This window comes from Geotrypetes seraphini, chromosome 4 (assembly GCF_902459505.1).
Source record: "Geotrypetes seraphini chromosome 4, aGeoSer1.1, whole genome shotgun sequence".
NCBI classification, from domain to species: domain Eukaryota; kingdom Metazoa; phylum Chordata; class Amphibia; order Gymnophiona; family Dermophiidae; genus Geotrypetes; species Geotrypetes seraphini.
In genome coordinates, this window is record NC_047087.1 from 65756403 (window position 1) to 65779220 (window position 22818).

The 22818-nt window shown below is 44.5% G+C and overlaps 1 protein-coding gene across 5 annotated transcripts in view; it reads right to left on the reverse strand.

Moving 5' to 3' along the window:
* USP16 (ubiquitin specific peptidase 16) overlaps nucleotides 1-22818 on the reverse strand; it is a 118288-nt gene that overhangs the window by 71585 nt on the left and 23885 nt on the right. For all 5 annotated transcript variants that reach the window (XM_033940643.1, XM_033940640.1, XM_033940642.1 and 2 more), the window contains 2 exons: nucleotides 15542-15735; nucleotides 6890-6985 (listed from right to left, as the gene is read on the reverse strand). In XM_033940643.1, coding sequence (XP_033796534.1) covers nucleotides 6890-6985; nucleotides 15542-15735 — 290 coding nt within the window. The remainder of the gene's footprint in view (nucleotides 1-6889; nucleotides 6986-15541; nucleotides 15736-22818) is intronic.

The window sequence follows — 22818 nt, forward strand, 5'->3', positions numbered from 1 at the left end:
ACCTGGTTGTCTAGCTGGTTTTCAGGCAGGAGCGATCTTCCCACATTCCTGCTCCATGCAGACTGCTCACAGGAAATGGCTGCCTTGAGTTCCCGTAGTCTCTCGAGCCATTTCCTGTGAGCGATCTGCATGGGGCAGGAGCGTGGGAAGATCGCTCCTGCCCAAAAAAAACCCTAGACTACCAGGTAAGGCTTAAGGGGAGGCTTAAACTAGCTTGAAAAAAGAAAATAAATTTTTAAAATTTAGAACTGTGAATAAGCAAATCTGCAGATACGGAATTCGCGAATATGAAGAGGGAAGTGTATTTCCATCGTTTCTGTGATCGGAGTCAGAATTGGTGCTAGGAGTTCTGAGAGTAGAAGAATTCCCACATTCTTGTGTGCGAGGTTGTTCTGACTTCCGGAACTTCTGGATCTACTGAACATAAGAGCGAAGAACCCGACAGACATCCAATTTGACAAGAATAGGTGAGACCACCTTCATCAGAAAAGAAGGAACAGGCCGCAACACCACCCACTCCCTAGAAAATTCCAGGAAGGGAAGCCTACAAGAGAAAGCCTGCAGCTCAGAAAATGCATCTCGCAGAAGTAATGGCCACCAGGAAAATCACCTTGAGAGTCAGGTCCTTAATGAGCAGGAACCCAGATGCTCAAAGGGAGGGCGCACTAGCACGGATAAGACTAGATTGAGTTCCCAGACTGGAACCAGAGGCCGCACAGGAGGCTGAAGTAATTTAGATGCCCTCAAAAAGCGAACCACATCCAGATAAGTTAAGTTTACCTTGGAGCAAACTGCAAAACGTAGGCAAAGTTGCAAGTTGAACCCGGAGAGAAGACCAGACCAGGCCAGGCCCCTATCTAGGCCATCCTGCAAGAACTCCAAGATGTGAGGCAAAGAGGCGCGAAAGGAAACCACTCTATGCCAGCACACCACTCTTCAAAAATACGCCAAACTTGCACATAAGCACGAGATGTGGAAAGCCTCCGGGACCCCAAGAGAATGGAGATCACTTTATCTGAATAATCTTTCTTACCTAGGTGTTCCCTCTCAAAAGTCAAACTGTAAGACAAAAGGAACCCGGATCGAACATTGGAATGGGTCCCCGAGTCAACAGGTTGAGTGAGAGGAGTAGCGGAAGAGGATCTGTCATGAGAAGACGAACTAGATCTGCGTAACACAGGCACCTGGGCCAGTCCGGAGCCACCAGGATCACACAGCTGGGGTGCCAAGCAATGCGAAAAACTCTGCCCACCATCAGCCACGGAGGAAATACGTACAGGATGCCCACTGCTGGCCAAGGCCCCTTGGCCTGAACATCCCTGCGCTGACTGAAGAATCAGTGTGCTTTGGCGTTGACACTTGTGGCCATCAGGTCCATGACTGGCAGACTGCACACAATCAACTTGAAGGCTGTGGGACAGAGTCATCGTTCTCCAGGATCTAGCACATGACGACTGAGGAAGTCCGCCAAGACATTCCCCATTCCTACTATGTGGGAAGGGAAGCCGAGAAGTCCAGCAGATAAATCTCTGCCCAAAACATGAGCAGAGCAGCCTCCTGCACCACCAGATGACTCCTGGTCTCCCCCCCCCCCCCCCCCCCCGATGACTGACATTAAGCCACCGCCGTGGCATTGTCCAAGAAAACCCAAACAGACTTGCCATCAACCTGTGGAACGCTAGCAATACCAGCCGGATGGCTCTGGTCTCCAGAACATTGCTCGACCAAGATGCCTCCTCTGGAGACCAGCTGCCCTGAGCTGAGCAATAGAGAATGACACCCCCCCTGTGTCCATATACCATCCCCATGGCATGTCCCCTTTGTCTCTGTCCCTATGCCCCATGCACATAATTTCCCCTCTTTCTGTTACCTTCCTCTGTCCAGATTTCCCCTATCTTCCTCTTCCATACCAGCGTGTCTCTTCTTTTCAACCCCATCTAGCTTCTTTCCTTTGACCCTACACTTTCTCTCCCCCCCCCTGCTTCCAGCATCTGGCTCACCTGCCTGTCTTCCCCTTTCTTTCCTGCTGTGGGTTTCTTTCTTTCCCTCTTCATCCTCTTGGCTCAGAATTTTTTTTCCTTTCACTCCCTCCTTCCTAGTATGAGCCGGGAACAAAAGCGATCGCATAGTCTAGCAGCCCCAACCTACCCGATCGCAGCCAGCTCCCTCCCTCCAACTCACCTTACATTCTGAGTTTGCCGACTTCCTTTTTCCCTGAGCCGCACGTGTTTAAAGAGGCGCGGCTGCGCGAGTCCATCAAGCTTCTCCTCTCCTGCAACTTCCTGTTTCCGGTTGCGTCAGAGGAGAAGCTTGATGGACTTGCGCAGCCGCGTGTGCACGGCTTTTTGAACGCGTGCGGCTCAGGAAAAAGGAAGCTGGCAAACTCAGAATTTAAGGTGAGAGGGAGGGAGCTGGCTAAACGCTATGGGTGGGCGGTGGCTGCGGGGACCGCGCGATCCTTAATGCCTCACTGCGGAGACAAGACCATTCACCGCTCCACGGGCGGTGAATGGCCTTGTCCCTGTCCCCGCAGCGACTGTTATTTTTCATTCCCCGTTTTGGCGGGTTACCCGCGGCTAAACGCGGCTAGCCGCTGGTAACCACCACTGTGTCATTCTCTACTGAGCAACCTAGACACTGACCTCACTGAGGAGAAGCACTGTCCACTGGGGCTAATCCAGACTCATTTCCTGCACCAGACTGGAAGACTGTTGCCACCAACGGAGACTGTGACAAACTAACCCCTGAAGAGGAACAGTAGAGTCCAAATCATGCACCTGGGATCGCCACCGCTGATTCGGAGCATGCTGAAGCGAGCGCATGTGAACCCAGGTCCAACGAACCACATCTAGGGAAGTCACCATCGACCCCAAGACTTGGGAAAAAACCTGCGCCCGAGGACACCAGGAAGCAATCAAAAGGCAAATCTTTGACTGCAACTTGACTGCCTCTGGCAGGAAGGCCTTCCCCAAGCTGGCGTCGAAAAGAACCCCAAGATACACCTGGCGCTGAGAAGGAGCCAACCAGCTCTTGGACAGGTTGACTACCCATTCCAGCGACTTCAGGAACTCCACAACCCGAGCCGTAACTTGGGAACTCTCCTGAAAAAGACTTTGCTTGGATCAACCAGTCATCCAGATAGAGGTGAACCAAAATGCCCTCCTTGTGCAAGGCTGCTGTCAAGACCACTATAATCTTGATAAACGTCCACAGAGCCATGGCCAGACCAAAAGGAAACGCACAAAACTGATAGTGCCATTCCAAGAACGCAAAGCGAAAGAACCGTTGATAGGAGGCTCGAATCAGAACATGCAAGTAGGCCTCTGTCAGATTGAGAGAGGTCAGGAATTCCCCTGGCTGAACCACCAGAATGACAGATCTCAGGGTCTCCATGTGAAAGGATGCAACTCGGAGAGCCCCATTGACCCCCCTTCCGATTCAAGATGGGCTGAAAAGTCCCCTCTTTCTTGGGCACCACAAAGTAAATTGAATTCTGGCTGGTGCCACACTCCTGCAGAGGCACTGGCACTACCACTTTGAAATCTAGCAATCTGTGAAGAGTCTTGTGAAAGGCCTGTTTCTTCCATGCCAAGTGAGAAAGTGATCTGGCAAGGGGTGAGAAAACTCCAGAGCATAACCATCCAGAATCACCTCTGATCCATTGCGATTGCGGCCCACACTTGATAAAAATCTCGCAACCGAGTGCCCACTGGAACTAAGGGAGCCGCTGGCACGGAGTCATTGGGCGGGGAACTGACGGAAGAATCACATCATCACTTCCCCCCCCTCGACGGGTCCCCTGAAAGGACTGCATGTGCTGAAAGAAACAGCCCCGGGGAGACCCAGAGGCAGGAAAAGAAGCTGCCCCTCGACTAGGGCGATATCTGTGGAAATCACACAAACGCCCCCGAGCAGGCGGGCAGGCATGGTCTTCAGGAAGATGGGGCACCTTAGAGTCCTTTAAGGTCTGAAACAACTTTTCCAAATCTTCGCCAAACAAAAAAGAACCCCGAAAGGGAAATTTTGTCAGCTTAGCCTTAAATGCCGCATCTGCTGACCAAGCCCGGAGCCACAGGGTACGATGAGCGGCCAACCCGACAGCAGTGGACTTGGCTGATGCCCACAGAGATAAGAAGCACCCATCTCAATTTTGGCTACTTCCTGTTCCACCAAGGACCAGTAGTCATCAGACTCATGGTCAAGGACATGCTCGGCCTATTGAAAACAAGCCCAAGCCACCAGACTGCCACACATTGCTGCCTGGACCGCTAAGGCAGCGACCTCAAAATTCGGAGAGAGCGTGAACTCGCAGGCCTTGAGCATGCGCAGATGCTCAAGGCCCAGCACAGAAGAGGAGGCTGATCTTCGGGCACCGGCACCAACACACAGGACATGCCAGTGCCGAAATGAAAGTTAGAAGCGGGTTTGGGTGGGTCCGGGGGACTTCAGATTGCAGCAGGGGGGTGCTGGATCGCCAGGGGGGGGGGGCCCTTCAGGGGGAGCAATGCCGGTTCTCATGGGGGGGATAGAGCAGCACCGCTGGCCTCAGGGGGTGGGAACGTATCAAAGCGAGTTTCCATTATTTCCTATGGGGAAACTTGCTTTGATATACGAGTATTTTGGTTTACGAGCATGCTTCTGGAACAAATTATGCTTATAAACCAAGGTACCACTGTATATCTTTTAAATAAATGACTTAAAAAAAGATTAAAGAACCTGAAAGACAGTTAAACTTAAAGATGGACATGTCCTACTGCTGTAGATGCAATTTGAAACAGTACTAGCACACATTGCATGGGGGGGGGGAAGGGTAACCACTCACAGAAAGAGTACTACCACTGCTGATAGATCTCTAGCTTCTGGAATTCTAGTATGTTTATTAAAGTTTTAACCGTAATTCGGTTTGCCAACAGCAAAAACACCCATAAGCCAAACTCCAGGATTGAACAAGAATGGAAGTTACAAGACTAGTTAGTCCTGAAGTAATGTGAAGGACTTATACTGAGAAAAACAGATGTTAACTCTTCAAAGGATATAACCTGAATAGAAGGAGAAAACATAACACACTCCACTAGTAACAGTTACATGGCAAAGCTACCATGAACCTTCCCCTGAAGGGAATGCACTTTAAAGAAATAGCTAAACAGTCCAGGATCCCTCTAAGCTACATAAATTCTGCACCCGACCCGATCCGATCATGCAAATGAGGGGAAATGGCATGCAAATAGGAAGGACACGATTCACTAACAAAATTCAGGCACACCGACTGGGTTGGCCGACCAAGAAAGAAGCGACTGCTGGGGACCAGTCGGCTTACATCCTTTCCACTGTCCTGCACATTCAAGGGGAAGGGCTGGAAACAAAGCAGGAGAGTCGGGGCGGAACGGGCTAGCAAAAAGTTGAAGAAGCTGTAGGGGCAGATACGTTTTACTCTCCCATGTCCCAGGCTAGCCTGAGCCCCACAAGCTACTCCCCAGCTCCACTCCCTGCTTCAGTCACAGCCCTTCACCTTCCTTTCCAGAGTCCATTGGAACAACTGCCCTTCCCTGCAGTGCAGCCCCGCTCTACACCCACGGATTAAAACTATGGGCTCGTGAAAATAAGTTTTAGCTCGGTTTCAGCTTGCGAAAAAAAGTAAACAGCCCTTCCTTGCGTGAAGCGCATGCACAGACCATCTACAGAAGCTGTATGGGCAGATACGTTTTACTCTCCCATGTCCCAGGCTAGCCTGAGCCCCACAAGCTGCTCCCCAGCTCCACTCCCTGCTTCAGTCACAGCCCTTCACCTTCCTTTCCAGAGTCCATTGGAACAACTGCCCTTCCCTGCAGTGCAGCCCCGCTCTACACCCACGGATTAAAACTATGGGCTCGTGAAAATAAGTTTTAGCTCGGTTTCAGCTTGCGAAAAAAAGTAAACAGCCCTTCCTTGCGTGAAGCGCATGCACAGACCATCTACAGGCAAAGATGGTGGTCTGCGCATGTGTCGGGATCGCTCTTCAGAGATCCATGCGGTTGGTTGGGGGCGTGACTCCGATTGGTCCCATTTGCATGAGGATGCACTTTGTGAATCAGCCCCCCCAGCCATGGATCAGATCTGTGGGCTTAGTGAATCTAGCCCCAAAAGTATAAAAAAATGTGAGTTTCTGAAGGCCATATACACTCAAAGTACATAATAAACACTATCCATGATGGGAGGGAAGGGGGAGATTCAGTGTCAGAGCAAAAGCTAGTCCTTTCTGTACATCTGGTAAAAGTTGAATTCACAAGACATGACATTCCTTATTTGAATTTTGGTCAAATCTATGTGAGTGGTAGCATTCTTTGTATATCATCATTGGTGATTCTCAAGACTCCTGAGGCAGGCCTGTTGGCCGAAACATGTACATGTCGAGTCATTGAGTCAAAGTCATTTGAATATACCATTGTGACATTGGAGGAATAAAGATCTTCACATTATCAGATGAGTTGGAGGACACTTTTTTAGTGTACATCATTCTGATCTGGATAATTCTATTTTTGTTTCTTTCCATCTGCACATGCTTGGCATATGCAGTTAAAGAGTTACCCTTCAGCTACACAGAAAAATAGGAAAATGTTTTTACTTGCATTACCTGCACTGACAACACGATACAGTCAGCAACAGAGGGCACCGTGTTGCATTTATCAGTTAACACAAAGGTAGCTGCTGAACCTTAACTATTAAGGTGTAGTCCATGTCCATATTGGCATGTGCTGATTCTATATTAACTGCTCAGCTATCAAATAAAAAGGTGTTTGTAGATATCCTCATTAAATTTGACTTGGACACCAATCAAGAAATGCTCTTAGTGACATACAATGAAAGTAAAGTTACAAACTAAACATTGTTATGCTGTAAAACTGTTACATACATTAAGGGATAGGTCCAGAGTTTCCACCTGGACAGTCATTCCAGTCATCTTAATTTCCTTTAAGAGCTCTCTCAGTATTGATGTCTGGTACAAGTTCTAATTTGGAAACAGGAGAAAATGGAAAAGAATTTGAGATACATATAGAAAAAAAAAAAAAAAAATCACTGAAATGGCATAGCAGCCTGTTTCTTTTAGTTTTCTGTTAAAATAGTTTTGCATGTATCTTTTTAACACAGCCTACATCAAAGGCACTCGAAGGTACATGCCCTTTTTGTGCATTAAATGTGAAGCTCAGGGCGATTATGTGTGGAAGCACTATGGCTCTGATTTTATAAACAGCGCACAACTTCTAGGCACCAAGGAGCCATTTATAGCAGTGCATCTAAGCAGTATTAAGTGCCGTTAGACATCGAAACCTTAGGTGCCTAGATGAGTGTGCCAAGTTAAACCATGCCCAAAATCTTCCCCTAACCACACCTACCAGCTAATTAATTGCACTTTTCAATTAATGGCTCAAATTAAGCCTAATTAAATTGTTAAGTGCCTAGACTGGCTAGATGCACAGATCTAGGTGCCATTTAAAGCAGGGGTGTCCAATGTCGGTCCTCGAGGGCCGCAATCCAGTCGGGTTTTCAGGATTTCCCCAATGAATATGCATGAGATCTATGTGCATGCACTGCTTTCAATGCATATTCATTGGGGAAATCCTGAAAACCCGATTGGATTGCGGCCCTCGAGGACCGACAATGGACACCCCTGATTTAAAGAATCTGGGCCTAAGTGCTATTCTATAAAGAGCACAAGTGTACAGATGCAAGGGGAATCACCACAGGTATGCCTCCCAGTAGTGTATATTCTATAAGTTATGAATGCCCTTGCTGTATTTAGGCATGCTGTTACGTCAGGTCTATAGTACATTACATTACATTAGAGATTTCTATTCCGCCAATGCCTTGCGGTTCAAGGCAGATTACAAAAGAATTACAAAAAAGGTAATACATGAAGAAGATATCTGGTAATTTATAGAGGAGATAGAGTAAATGAGATTGCTTTGGGAAATCAGGAAGGTATTGGGGAGTGGTATTGGGAATTGGGAAGGAGCCAGCGGTAAAGTCATTTGCAGGAATTTTTTTTTTTAATTTTTTATTCATTTTCATCTTACAAGTGTGTCAAAAAATAACAGTTGAACTTATACAATATCACTTGACTATCTATCATCCATTTCATTAGTAAAAATAAAGCCCTTCTTCCTAACCCTATTATTACACGTGATTACATATATACACTATTTCCTATTAATCCAACCCATCAATATATAATTAAAGTCCCTCCCACCACCCCTCCCTCCCTGTACAATTATACCAATTAGGGAAAAATGATATTTTACTCCTTACAATATTCTATTAATGGTCTCCAAACCTCCTGAAATTTATTAAAATTTCCTTTCTTCAAGGCTAACATTCTTTCCATCTATCCTATATAATAAAACGCTAGCCGCGCATGCGCACTCAGACCTGCGTGATCTGTGATCCCTGTTCCGTGATCTGTAAGTCTGTGGCCAGAGTGCGTATGCGGTGGCTAGACAAAGCGGGAGAAACACACTCGAGCGCTGTGGCCGACTCAGGATCGTGGGAGGATGCGCCGCAGCAAACTGCTGCACAGGTACTGGAGGGGGAGGTACTTATCGCTTCTGCACATACCGGTACAAACCTCCCTCCAGCATTGGCCGCCGCAGCACATTAAACAGGCTGCTTCTCGGCTTTCTCCTGCAGTTGAGTCCCTCTGCCGCGTCACTGCTGACATCATCAATGACGTGACAGAGATACTCAACGGCAGAAGAAAGCCGGGAAGCAGCCTGTTTAACGTGCTGCGGCTGCCAACGCTGGAGGGAGGTTTGTTATTAAAAGTCATCTCACTGGGAGGGTCGCAGAGTCAGCGGGGGTTGGGCTGGGAGGGGAGAGAAGCGTCTGCCTCGGGTGCTTCAGGCAGCAGCAGCGTTTACAATTCGCTGCTGTTGGGGCTTCAGGCCTTCCTCTCTGGCCGTTCCTGCCTACTTCATGTTTTCATGAAGACAGGACCAGCCAGAGAGAAAGACCTGAAGCCAGCAACAGCAATGAATTGTGAATGCTGCTGTTGCCCGATGAAGTAGTTGAAGGAGGAAAGTGAGCAGAGAGGGAGAGAATGGCTTGGAGGGAAGAACAGATGGCAGGGCATGGAGGGAAGGAGGAAGGTATGCCAGACCAAGGGAAAAGGAAAGAGGAGATGGAGAAAGGCCATATGGGACAGAGAGAGAGGGGGCGGACACTGGATGGAAAGAGAAGAGAGGGCAGTGAATGGAAGGGGCAAGACAGAGGGTGAACAGTAGATGGAAGGGGTAGAGAGAGGGAGACAGACAGACACTGAATGGAAGTGTGAAGTACAGGGGGAGCAGCATGCAGGATTGAGGGAAGAGGATAGAGTTAGAAATAAAGATAGACAGGGGGCCAGCAAAAGACACAGACAGAAAGAATGACAGCATCCAAGGAGAGAGACAAATAAAAAAAAAAAAATCAAAACCAGACAGACATCTACTCTAGCACCCTGTGCGCGTAAAATGGTCCCTGCGGTCTTGCCGGCTCCCCCTCACTCACAGTAAGTAATTTCTTTGTCGACAATCCCCCCTTGCACCCCTCCTCGAAGCACCTGAACCCCCGTTGACCCTTCCATCGCGGTTTGACTCTCTCATCCCTTCCCGCCGTCTGACTGACTCACTTAGTCCCTTGACGCCACCCTTCACTTCCCGTGGTCCTGCCCGTTGACCCTCCCATCACGATATGACCTTCCCATCCCTTCCCGCCGTCTGACTGACTTAGTCTGACTTAGTTCCTTGCCGCCCCCTTCCCTTCCTGCGGTCCTGACAAACCTGTCCACTCCAGCAGTGTCCAAAGCACTCTACACATGCTGCTTCGGGGTCTTCTACTGCCCTGATTTGCTCTGCTGCATCTCTGATTATGTCATCAGGGACGTGCCAGAGTAAATCAGAGCAGTAGAAGGCCCCGAAGCAGCGTGTGTAGAGTGCTGCGCTGCTTCAGTCGGCAGGTTTGTCGGGACCACGGGAAGGGAAGGGAAGGGGTGGTAGAGGAAAATGCTGCTGCTGCACAGGGAAGTGGTGTGGGGGAAGGGAAATGGAGGGGGAGGGAATGCTGGTGCGGCTGCTATATAGGGAAATGGGGAGAAGGGAAATGCTGGTGTGGCTGCACAGGGAAGTGGGGTGGGGGGAGGAAAACGCTGCTGCTGCTGCACAGAAAAATGGAGGGGGAGAGATAGAAGGAAAGACAGACAGTGGAAGGGAGGGAGACAGAAAGAAAAGAAGAAAGATACAGGGGCAGGGAGAGACACAGAAAGACAGAGACAAAGGGGGCCAGGGAGAGACAGACAGAAAGAAAAACAGTGGGAGGGAGAGACAGAAATAAAGAAAGACAGACAGACATAGATTCTAGCACCCGTTAATGTAATGGGCTTAAATACTAGGGGCCCACAGAGAGACAGTCAGGGAGGGGGAGAGGGAAAGGGGGCTGCTTTCTAGCACCCGTTAATGTAACAGGCTTTAATACTAGTGTGTATATATATATATATATATATATATATATATATATATATATATATATATATATATATATATATATGACAGTGAATTCTACCAAAAACTGTAACTTAATCTATTCCAATTTTTCCAATTAAATGTAATCTGCTGAATGGCAACTCCTGTCATAATAAGTAATAGCTTATTATTTTTTGCAGAAATTTGACTTTGCTTCCTCATTGACATTCCAAATAGTAGAGTATCATAGGATAAAGCCACAGGATTTTCTAACAAAATCTATTTGACCCCAAATCTATTTCCAAAAAGCCAAAATGAATGGACAATAGAATAGTAACTGATCTAAAGTCTCTGCTTCGAGATGACAATGCCAACATTTATTTGACTTAATAATAATAATAACAACTTTATTCTTCTATACTGCCACAATCTTGCGACTTCTAGGCGGTTTACATTCAAGAGAGCTGGACATTCAGCGAGTTACAATATGCAGATAGTCAGAGGAAATACAGAGATTAGAAATTTTAAGAAAGCGAAAAAATAAAATATACAGTTTGCTAAGAAATTTCCGAGAGGACCTGTTTGGAAAAGGTCGCGAATTACAAAAAATACAGCGAAAATTACAATATACAGTTTGTTAGGAATTTTCAGAGGGGACATATTAGATGAAAGGTCCCGAATTACAAAATACAGTTTGATTAGGATTTCAGAGGGGGCATATTGGGAAAAACGAAACAAGAATAAAAAGTGTTTGGTGAAGATTTTGTTTAGGTGCCATAAGAACATAAGAAATGCCTTCACCGGATCAAACCAAGGTCCATCAAGTCTGGCGCTCTGCTCACGCGGCGGCCCATTTAGGTTCTCTATTATGAAAACCTGAAATTACCGTATCCCTCAATATGATTTGCAAGAAGGTGTATATCCAACTTGTGCTTGAAACCCCGAAGAGTAGTCTCCTACACAACATCCACAGGAAGAGAATTCCAAGCGCCCACCACTCGTTGTGAGAAACAGAACTTCCTGGCATTCGTCCTGAACCTGCTGCCACCTAGTTTCAGGCTGTGACCTCTTGTCCGTGTCACATCTGAAAATGTTAGTAATGCTGCTTCTTGATCTATTTCATCCAATCCTTTTAATATTTTAAAAGTCTCTATCAAATCGCCTCTCAGCCTTCTCCTCTCGAGTGTGAACAGTCCCAGTTTCCTGAGGCGTTCTTCATAGCTCAAATTTTTCATTCCTTTGACTAGTTTCGTGGCTCGCCTTTGCACTTTCTCCAACATAGTTATATCCTTCTTGAGGTAAGGAGACCAGTGTTGGACACAGTATTCTAAGTGTGGCCTGACCATTGCTCTATAAAGTGGCATTATGACTTCTTCCGATCTACTTGTGATCCTGTTCTTAAACATGCCCAACATCCTGTTTGCCTAACTTTTGTAAACGAACAGGGGTCCAGAAAGCTCTGTGCAACAGAAAAAAACAAGTTTGTCTCATAGATGCTGACATTGTACAACTCATTTTCCAAGAACAAATTCATGGCCATTGAGTTGCAGTAATCTGATGCCTTATCTCAATGCTCCAAATGTCCCTCAGACCAGTTTTTGGTTTTTTATTCATAAATTCAGATAATAATTTATACCACTGTGCGGCCTGGTATCCCAGGAAGTCCACCTGAAAGCACAAGAACTCTAAACTATAATGGTTATTAAGATTTTTCCATTCAGGAAAACCTGCCTGAATGGCCTGCTTCAGTTGTAACCATCTATAACTTTGCGATTTATTAAGACCAAATTTATGTCGCAGTTATGAAAAATCAAGCAGTTTACCATAGCTATAACATCGTCCAAAGTTCTTATACCTGCCATAACCCAATACTTCCAGATGACCTTAAATCCACCTATTTGAATCTTGGAGTTAAGCCATATAGTTTGATTTGTTGATTTATGTATAGGAATAGGTGTTAAATTATTCACAAACCTTAAAGTTTTCCATGTATCAACTAACACTCTGTTTTCTTTATATATCCTAGGCATTTTGATACTAAGAACATGGTTTAATCTCAGAGGAAAAATGAGTCACCATTCTAACCACAACCAGTCTGGAATATTTTCAATGGGTTCTGGGAGGACCCAATACATACCTTGGCGCATAATATAGGCTTGATGATACCTATAAAATTTGGGAAAATTTACCCCCTCCCCTTCCCCAATTGGCTTTTGCAAAAGACACTAAAGCAATCCTAGCAATTTTACCAAGCCAAACAAATTTTGTGAGAATACTATTTAACTTTTTATAAAAAGACTCCTGGAAAAAAAACTGGTATCATACCCATTTGGTAACAAACCACACGCAGTATCATCATTTTAATCGTTTGGACTCTTCCCCCACTAAGATAAATGTAAAGGATTCCATTGCTCACACATTTCTGTAACCTTCTGTAATAAAGATTTTTCATTCACTTTGTGTCTCTTCCAGTGTATTTTTTATCCAAATTCCTAAATATTTTATTCCATCTTCCTTCCAAATAAAGAAAAACGAATCAAATAAACCTTTTGTACAAAGTACATTAAGTGGATGAACTTCAGATTTATCTTATTCCTAGAAAATTTTCCAAATTTCTCTATTAATTCAAACAAGCATGGAATGGTTGTTTCAGGGTTTCTCAAATGAAGCAGTATATCATCTGCATAAGCAGAGATCTTATATTCCCGTTCTGAATAAGGAATACCCTGTATCTCCTTTGCCTCTTGAATAGCTAACAACAAGGGTTCTAATACAATATCAAAAAGCAAAGCCCCCTCTGCAAGCTCAAACTTTCTGAGAAATTATTATTAATATATAATCTAGCAGTCGGGGAGCTAGACAAGGTTTGAATCATTTGTATAAATCCTGAACCTATACCAAACCATTCCATAGCTTGATACATGAAGGTCCATTCCTCCCGATCAAAGGCCTTCTCTGCATCTAAAGAAACAGAAAAGGCCGGATCATTCATGGGTTTTGTTAAATATAACATTTGAAAAGCCAATCTGGTGTTATTAGAAGAATGTCTCTGAGCAACAAATCCGGTTTGGTTTGCAGGAATTTCTTGAAGAGTAGAGTCTATTTCTTTTCTGAATATTTTGTAGTCTGGGGTCATAATTAGTAGATTGGAGATTTGGTTGTCGAGTTTTGCTGCTTGTGAGGTTATACTAGTAACCTATAAAAAGGAATTTGGGTGCACCAGATGCCTTTATAGAATAGGCATTCACTGTATCACACTGATGTGCTGAACTCACTATGTCACATTGGTGTGCCTAAAAGTAGGGGCCCACATAGATTGCCACAATAATATCTAGGATTCTTAGTTTAGTGTTACCAGAATTGTGAATCTCTCCTCCTCCTCAACAATTGTAAGGTTAAAAACAAACATTAACAGCTTTTATGAGTATTTAGCTAAATTCTTTTTTATTGTGAACCAAAAGTGCAAGTAACAGAAAACACACTAACAATACAAATTCAAAAATACACAGTGCACAAATGCATTTTTAGTCAATAGAATCCCTTGTAACCCCCCCAAATTCCATCCCAATTTAACAGCTTTTATTTAAAACATTATTATGCCACAGTGACTTATAATGTTATAAAGTAGCAATAATACATATTTTAAGTAACTGAAGTAGACTAAAAAGTACTTATATAATACAAAAATCTAATCAAGTTATTAGGATTTTTAGCACTGATTAGTACCTCAATTTCTTCAGCTACTCTTGGCACAGCAGCCTCATGAGCTCCTATACTTTTCTGCAGTGTACTAGTAAACGTAATGAGCTAGATGCATCTGAAGTACCCCAAAAGAATAACAGGGACCAAGGTTTATGTAGCAGAACATCAGAAACTGCAAAAAATGTGTCCCAAGGATAGGACATTATTAAACTGTACTATGTCAACTCACAAAAAACATTTGTCTACAGAAAACAAAATAGTTGGGTAGAACCAATCCCATCATTATACTAACAAAAATAAATTTGAGGCAAGTTTTAAGGACTTCTAAGACAAGGCTCTCCAGTCTAACAGACAGACCACCATAAACATTTGATAATCATGAGAGGACCAACGGAAGTTCTTCTTGAAGGTGGGTAAGGGAATCTAAAATGCTGGGGAAATAGGAGTTCTTGTAGAGTGACAAGACATCATTCAATTCTGCAAAATCTTGAAATAGGTTCTCTCAGTGATATCCGTCTCCCTTTCTCCAGCATTTGATCCTACCTGTTCGTGGAAGACAGTAGGGAAGGGGATCTTACAAGGAAAATCCGATGATGTAAAGGTACAGGAGTTTGCAGACTCATATTGTAAATTTATTAGGTACGTGTTTACTACTTCTTCAGCCTGCACCTCAACTCTACAACACAGGCTGAGTGGGTAGTCCTCTCCACTGAAGAGGGTTAACTACTAGAGAGTGACATGGGGACAAAAATTCATCCTCAGTCTTAATTTTCTTTGCTGCTTGCTGGCACCATTCCTCGGTTCTGTCTTGGTAGCCCCTCCTCCGGAGAGGGCACAGAGAACCATGCCCCTTGCTGCACAGTGATTGGCAGGAATCTGCCCGGTTCTTTACATAAACCCATGGATTACCTGGTTCATCTGAGGTATTAGGTACCACACAATTTGTGTCAATCAGCTTAGGACCCCTGAAGGAGGCTGATTACTTGTCAAAAAATGGACTGGGTAGGGTCCAATTCTCACTTTTGTGAGCATGTACCATCAGTGACACATTCCATACCTAAATAAATCCCAACGATGCTTTTAATTTGATTTTAATCTATTTGAATAAACAGTTTTTCCTGGACATTCAGAGACTTGTGTTCTACTTTTTTCTTCCAAATAAGCATAGCTATTAGCTACTTACTAGAATGGCCTTTGTGAAAACTGTACCTACCTTTTCAACTCCCAAGGATTTCCTCTCCTGTTATAGTACCTGGAATTTTCTATTCTTATTAAATAGTAAATTTTGGGTAATTTACACAACTTTATACACCTTATTCTGTGAAAACTGCTAAATAGTGAAATTTCTTCAGTAATGGTCATGCAATTACCTGCAAAACAGCATTAAAGAAGCAGGTGTTCCCCAGATTACTGAGTCCCTTCACCATCATTCTATCACTGTGTGATGGAAGTGGTGCCTCTTTTTCTGCTTTGCAAGTCTCATATTTTTCCTTTTCCTGCTCATTCTTGCAGTCTTTTTCCAGCTTCTTATTTTCAAAATCTTTGTTTTCCTGCTCTTCTGAAACTATGATAAAACAGAATAAAACATTTGAATATAGTGTTGTGCACAATGTAAGATTTTTAAAAAGTTGTAGAAAGCTTACTCATTTCTTTTAAGTCAGAGCTGAGTAGAGACTAGAACCACCATCACATTTTTAACTTTTTCCATACTTTTAACAAGCATAATTTCTTGAGCAAGAAATTCCAGCTTTTAGACACAAAACATAAATGAAAGAACAATTAACAGAAAGAAACAAAATGTGATCTACATTGTGATAAGAGCTCAACAAGAAAAACAAATGTCACTGAAAAAAAAAAAAGTAGTGTAGGAGTAGCCCAGTGGTCTGAACATGGAGAACTAGGTTTATTTCCCACTGCAGCTCCTTGTGACTTTGCTCCGGGTTCAAAATAAATATCTGTTTATAATATACCACCTTTCTGAGCAGTTTACATATCAAGTCCCACCCCTTTTTCTAATGCTTCAGATTGCTTCGTAATAGAACTTAAGCTATCCCCAATCCCTGGAAAGCAAAAACCCCACTAGTGACCAGCAACATTTATTCCAAAATCTTCCCATTGCCAAGAAATTTCTGCAGCTCAGCTGGGTCACAGACCATATCCTTGAAATTTTACAACACAAAGAAATCAAAGTTGCTTCGAAGAAATTAATTGTTGCCTACATCTCAGGCAGGATCTACATCCGAGTAGTACTTCAGACATCAGAAACAAAAAAATATTAAGTAGTGTACAGAAAAGCCACAGAACAAGAACTTAAGGAGAAATTAGTATCTTACCTGCTAATTTTCTCTTTCTTTTAATCCCTCCAGACAGGCACAGAAGATGGCATTGCACTCCTCTGCCAGCAGGTGGATACTGAGAACACAATTAATTTTTACAAGTGGGCTGTGCAGTCCCTCATAGAATCAGTCTGATGAATAGCCAAGCAGGAACTCAAAATTATAAGCTTTTGCCAAATTCAGGAAACTTATGGAATTTGATTTCTTTGAACAAACAGTAGTGCAAAACCAAGCATAACTGTTGGAAAAAAGAACAGAACAGATAAACTGAACTAACTGAACCAGATGTCGCTGCTACATAATCATACTCCCCAGAAAAAGGAAAAAAAAAACCCAAAAAATGAAAAATCATGAGATCAGTCTCGAGAAAAAACCAACTCTTCACATAAGCATTCACAGAAATACTGGAGGGACTAAAAGAAAGAAAATTAGCAGATAAGAACCTAATTTTTCTTTTATCGTCCCTCCAGATCGGCACAGATGGATGGGATGTACCAAAGCAGTATCCTTCATTGGTGGGACCCCCAAAGGGCCGTCACAAGTACGTGCTCAGCAAAACAGCATCCCTATGCGCCTGAACATACACCCAGTAGTAATGCACAAAAGAATGCAGAGAAGACCAAACTGCAGCCTTACAGATATCCACCGGGGACACAAGAGAGGATTCACCCCAGGAAGCCACCTGATCTCGAATAGAATTAGTTTTGAGAAAATCTGGAACTGGTTTCTTTTGAAGAAGGCACGTCGAAGCGATAGTCTTTGATCCAGCGCGCGATTGAAGCTTTAGAGGCACCTTTCCCCTTACGGCTGCCCACCAGGAGAATAAAAAAAATGATCGGACCGCCTGAACTCCGGAGTTCGTTTCACATAGGTTATGGAGAACTCTGCAGAATCAACTTGTGTAACTGTCTCAGCTACAAAGTACCTTCCCAACTATCCAAAACCAGAAGGACAACCATCTGATTCATATGAAAAGGGGAAACACCCTTAAGAAGAAAGAAAGGAAGAGGCCAAAGCACCACATGCTCCTTTGAAAACCCCAAGAAGGAAACACAAGAAAAAGCCTGCAACTCTGACATACGCTGAGCTGAGGAAATGGCAACAAGAAATACCATCTTCAAAGTAAGAGTGCAAGATTTCATTGTGCAGGAGCCAAGGGGCTCAAAAAGGAGGACGAATCAACACCGAAAGCACTAGATTGATATTCAACTTTGCCGTCCTCAAGAAATGGATCACATGAGGAAGAGACATGGCTGCCACCTGAACCCTCAGGGAGGACCAGGCAAGATCGCGCTCCAGGCCGTTCTGCAAAAATTTCTAGTTGTGCAGCAGGGGAATGATTGCCCGAGTGGAACACCAGACCTCAAGAGGCATCACTATCTGAATAACCCTTCTGCTTAGTTGGTTCCTTTCAAAAGTCAAGCCGTAGAACAAAAGGGACCCGGATTGAACATGGGAATGGAACCCTGAGTCAGCAGATCGCTCAAGAGGGACAGAGGAAGGGGGTCTGCCATGAGCAGGTGAACCAAATCTGTATACCATGGGCGCCTGGGCCAATCCGGTGCCACCAGGATCACCCAGCCCACGTGTCTTGCAATTCGAAGAATTCTACCCACTAGAGGTCATGGAGGAAAGACATATAGGAGGCCACTTGTTAGCCACTCCTGCATCAGAGCATCCAGCTTCTTTGCCTGACAATCCCTGCTCCGAATGAAGAACCTCCGTGCCTTGGATTTGAACCACATGGCGAGATCCATCATCAGGCAACCCCACTTGTGAACTATCAGGTCAAAGGCCTCTATCACGATGCACCACTTGCCATGATCCAGAACATGACGGCTGAGGAAATCCACCTGCACTTTGCGGGCTATGTGGGAAGCCGAGATGTCCAGAAGATGAGCCTCTGTCCACTCCATGACCAGAGCTGCTTCCTGCATTACCAGACAACTCATGATTCCCCCCTGACGAGTGACATAAGCCACTGCCATGGCACTGAATGAGAGAACCCGCACAGATGTGCCCTCCAGGAATGACTGAAAAGCCGCTAACATCAACCGAATGGCCCTGGTCTCTAGAACACTGATCGACCAGGAGGCCTCCACCAGCAACCAGCTGCCCTGAGTTGAATGACCCTGATACCGAGCTCCCTGCTAAGGAGCCTGGCATCTGCAAGATGCATGATCCACCGGGGCTGATCAAGACTCACCCCCTGAACCAGATTGGAATACTGAAGCCACCAGCGCAGGCTGCAATGAATCATCTTGTGAAGAGGAACCGGAGAGTCCAGCTCATGAACCTGCAGAGACCACTGCTGTAGAGAAGCATACTGAAGGGAGCACATGTGAGCCCGAGCCTACATCCAAGGAGGTTGCCATCAACCAAAAGACCTGAAGAACCTCTGCACCTGGGGACAACGAGAACCCATCAGGGAAAGAATCTGCAACTAACTTCTGCACTCAAGCCTTCTTTCTCCATGCTCACCATTCATCTCTGTATGTTCCCCCCCCCCCCATGTTCAGTAAGCATCTCCCTGCTCTGTCTCCTATACTTCCTTTTCTAGTACAGTTGACTCCGCTTAAGTGCAAGGCCTCCGGACCGGACTGGACTGTGCGCTTAAATGGAGTGTGCACTTAATTGGAATACCACTTTTTAATCATGAAAAATCACAGTACGCTGTAGTCAAATGCAATAAAACTAATTCAGCAAAAAACAAACAAAAAAACCCACGCAAAACAATTCTACACAGTTCAGTTTTAGAACCAGCATTGTTCTGTCTAATGCAATACACTGTAAACCTTTTATTTACACCAACATTCTACTGAAATAATCAGTCATTGTTTTCTGCATGCAGATTGCATGATTCAGGCTGTGTATCAGACTACTGATGCTGTAAAACTGGCCATAGTCGTGACATCCATCTCCAGATAACAATGCAGAGTGTGTACGGACTTCAGCGCATCTGAGAAGGAAACAATCTCTGCAGGTGTTTCATTAGTCATGATGACCGCATCAGACTCTTTGGTTGTCTGCAGTGTCCTTTATGACTATACAGATATTGGAATTAGTGCTGTCAGATGATATGGGCATATCGTTGTCAACGGCAATATACAGCTCAAATTCTTGTGGCAAGAGTCCAACTGGGAGTTCAATGGATGAAGTGTCAGCTTCAGTTGTCTCATCAGATGCATGAATGAAGCTCGCCCATCGATAGCAATTTGAAATTGTTGATGAGACTCGACTCCACGCCTCCCGTACCATGTGAAGAGAGTCGAGCACCATCATTTTTCTTGCAAGCTCAGCAGCTCAGGGGCTGGATTCCGTGCTTGCATCAATCACTAGCCATCCATTTATTGCATTGAAGTTTTCTACGCCCAGTTCTTTGGATAGCTGTGCTGCTTTCTCCATCAGCAGAGGCCCACTGATTGGCAATTGACGACATCTAGCTTCAGCAAACCATCGCAGCAATGTCTGTTCAATGTCTCCAGCCTTCCCAATTCTTTTCCATTTCCTGGTAGGATTGCTGTTTTGCCAGTCTTTCAATATGGCTTGCTTTTTTTGTGAATCCGAGAAATCTGGCTAGGATGAATGCTGTAATGTTTTGCAATAGAGACCTGACTCTCTCGTTGGTCAAGTCTCTTTAAGATATCAACACATTCAGCCAAAGATAATGACTTTTGTCCAACGTGGTGGACAAGTTCAGCCAGAGACAATGACTTTTTACCAGTCAAAGGTTTTTCTCCACGAGACACCATGGTGCAGTTTTGAAAGTTCGAACACCTGGCCAGGCCTAAACTGCTGATCCGAAACACGTGGCTCATCAACATGAGAATGCGATTGCTTTTAACTGGAGTGAATGTAACATGAATGAATAGAGATGGGACCTATAACATTAGTGTGCATAAGCAGATTGTGTGTTTATCAGAATTGCAATTATCTGGAATTTACGTCCATTGACTTTAATGTAAAAAAAACACAAACAAACAAAAAAACCAGGACCATGGTGGTAGGCTGCGGATAACCGAAGCGTGCACTTAACCGATGTGAACTTAGGTGGAGTTGACTGTATTTCCCCTGTGCCCATCTCCCTGCCTTCATCATCTCACCATTCTATGATCCCCTCCTCCTGTGTACAGTATCACTCCTCTATATCCCTATGCCATGCCTGTCCAGGATCTTCCTTCTGCGTTCTTATTCTCCCCCATGTCTAGCAATTTTCTCTGTGTCCATATACCTTCCCATGTCTAGCATTACCCCTCTGTGTCCATATACCACCCCAGGCAGATGTAGCATTTGCCTTTTTTGTCCCCGTTTCTATGCTCCCATCCATGACCACCATCTTCCCTCTTTTTGTATATCTCCCTGTGTCCAGCTTCTCTCCTCTCTTACTCCTTACACCAATGTGTCTCGCACTCTTTTTCCTCCCTCCCTCCACTATTTCACTCACTCTTCCTTCATCCCCTTGGTTCAACTTTTCTCTTTCCCTTTCCTTCTCTGCAGTCTTGCACCTCTCCCCCTTCTCATGGGCCCACCACCTCTATCCCCCTCCCTTCAGTGCCCAGGTGTGGATCTGGCACCTCTCTCTTCCCTCTACCCATCACATGGGTCTAACACCTCTTTCCCTTCCCCCAATCTCCAGACTAGATTCAGCCACTGTCTACCTTCCTTACAGCTCCAGCTGGTCCACGTCCAGCAGCCCAAGCAACTCCCTCCCCCCTTTGTGGGTGCAACAGCAGCCCCCTCCTCATGAGTCCTGCAGTTCCCCTCCCTCCTTCCCTATCACCAGTCCAACAGCCCCCCAAGCCCTTGCATCCTCCCTCCCAATGGGGATGGTAACCCCCCCAAAAAAACAAACAAACCGACTCCTGGGGTAGGCATACCAGCTTGTTGGAACTGAAGCTTTCTGCACGCAAGGCTGCTTGGACCAGAACCTTCTTGCTGCTGAGTCGCTCCTTCCGACAACTTCTGTATCTCAATTTAATTAGATCTATTATGGTGGGAGTGGTAACAGTATATTATCTTCAAAAATAACATACTCAACAAAATAGAGGGACTACACGGCCCACTGTACTGTAAGAATTCAGTGTGTTTTTTTTAAAAAGTTTGAGAGTCTTAGAGAATCTTCAAAGGCTTCTCTTTTGCACTACAGTTTTGTAACCTCCTTAATTTTAAAAATAAATTCACAATTTTTTACTCTCAAATTGACTCTCCACAATGCTCAAACTGGATTCTAAGTCTCCATATTGTTGCTCCACTTTGGTCAGCCACAGGCCGCAGAAAAGAGCCAATTCCTTTTAACCAAGGAAGATGTCTACATTTGAAATAGCCATTCATAGTCACTACTGCAGGCTTATCTGATGCTATGCTCATAGATTTTGGAAGATAGATTTCTTCACAACTTTTGTCATTGGTACTGGAGGTGATCTAGTAGGACCCCTACCGGACTCTTTACCTCCATTTCTATTCTAATATTGCCTGCCAAAGTCTATCCACTTTTCTCATTGCTCTTTCCTGATCAAGCCCCACACTCACTCTTGCATTCAGCTCCATGATACTCCAAGGGCTAGCAAACTGTACTATATTCAGCCATACAATTCTACTACCCTGTGGGGGAAAGGGAGCTACTATTTACACTCAGTCTTTGTAACCCATGGCATCAAGTGAGAGCAGAATACATAGCTCTCAGGTTTATGATTTCTCAGATCATCTTGGTTTAATGGTCTAAGTAAGGAGAGCTACATGTTATTATAGCTTGGGGGGGGAGGGGTTTGCCATAGTAGTTTGCCACCAAGGAAAAAGATTTATAATACAGGACCTAGCTTGTAATTAACTTGGGTTATTCTTCCCAATGTGCATCACCTTACATGTGCTCATTAAATTTAATCTGCCAATGGATGCCCAGGTTTACAGCTTCCCAAGATCCGCCTGCAGTTTCACAAAGTCCACATGTGATTTAACACTGAATAGTATCCTAGAAATATGACTTATGGCATCCCATTCTCACAAGGGAAGGATTATGCAAATGCAACACTGTAGAGATAACGTGTGCTGCCATGCATTACTTTGGTTTGTAACACTAGTATCTACTTATTTCAGATCTCACTCAAATTGCAAGCAAGACACAACTATTTTTAGTGCAGGCCTGTCACCTTAGAGATAAAAAAGTGGCACCGGAAAGCCCATGTCTATGAATTTTTTATCTTTTTACAATCGGATACGCTATAGGAGAAAAAAAAATTAACCTTTCTTAGCTGAAAGGCAGAATTCTATGAAAGTTTCAAGTTTTATTAAAATTTGATATACAGCCAAATCAG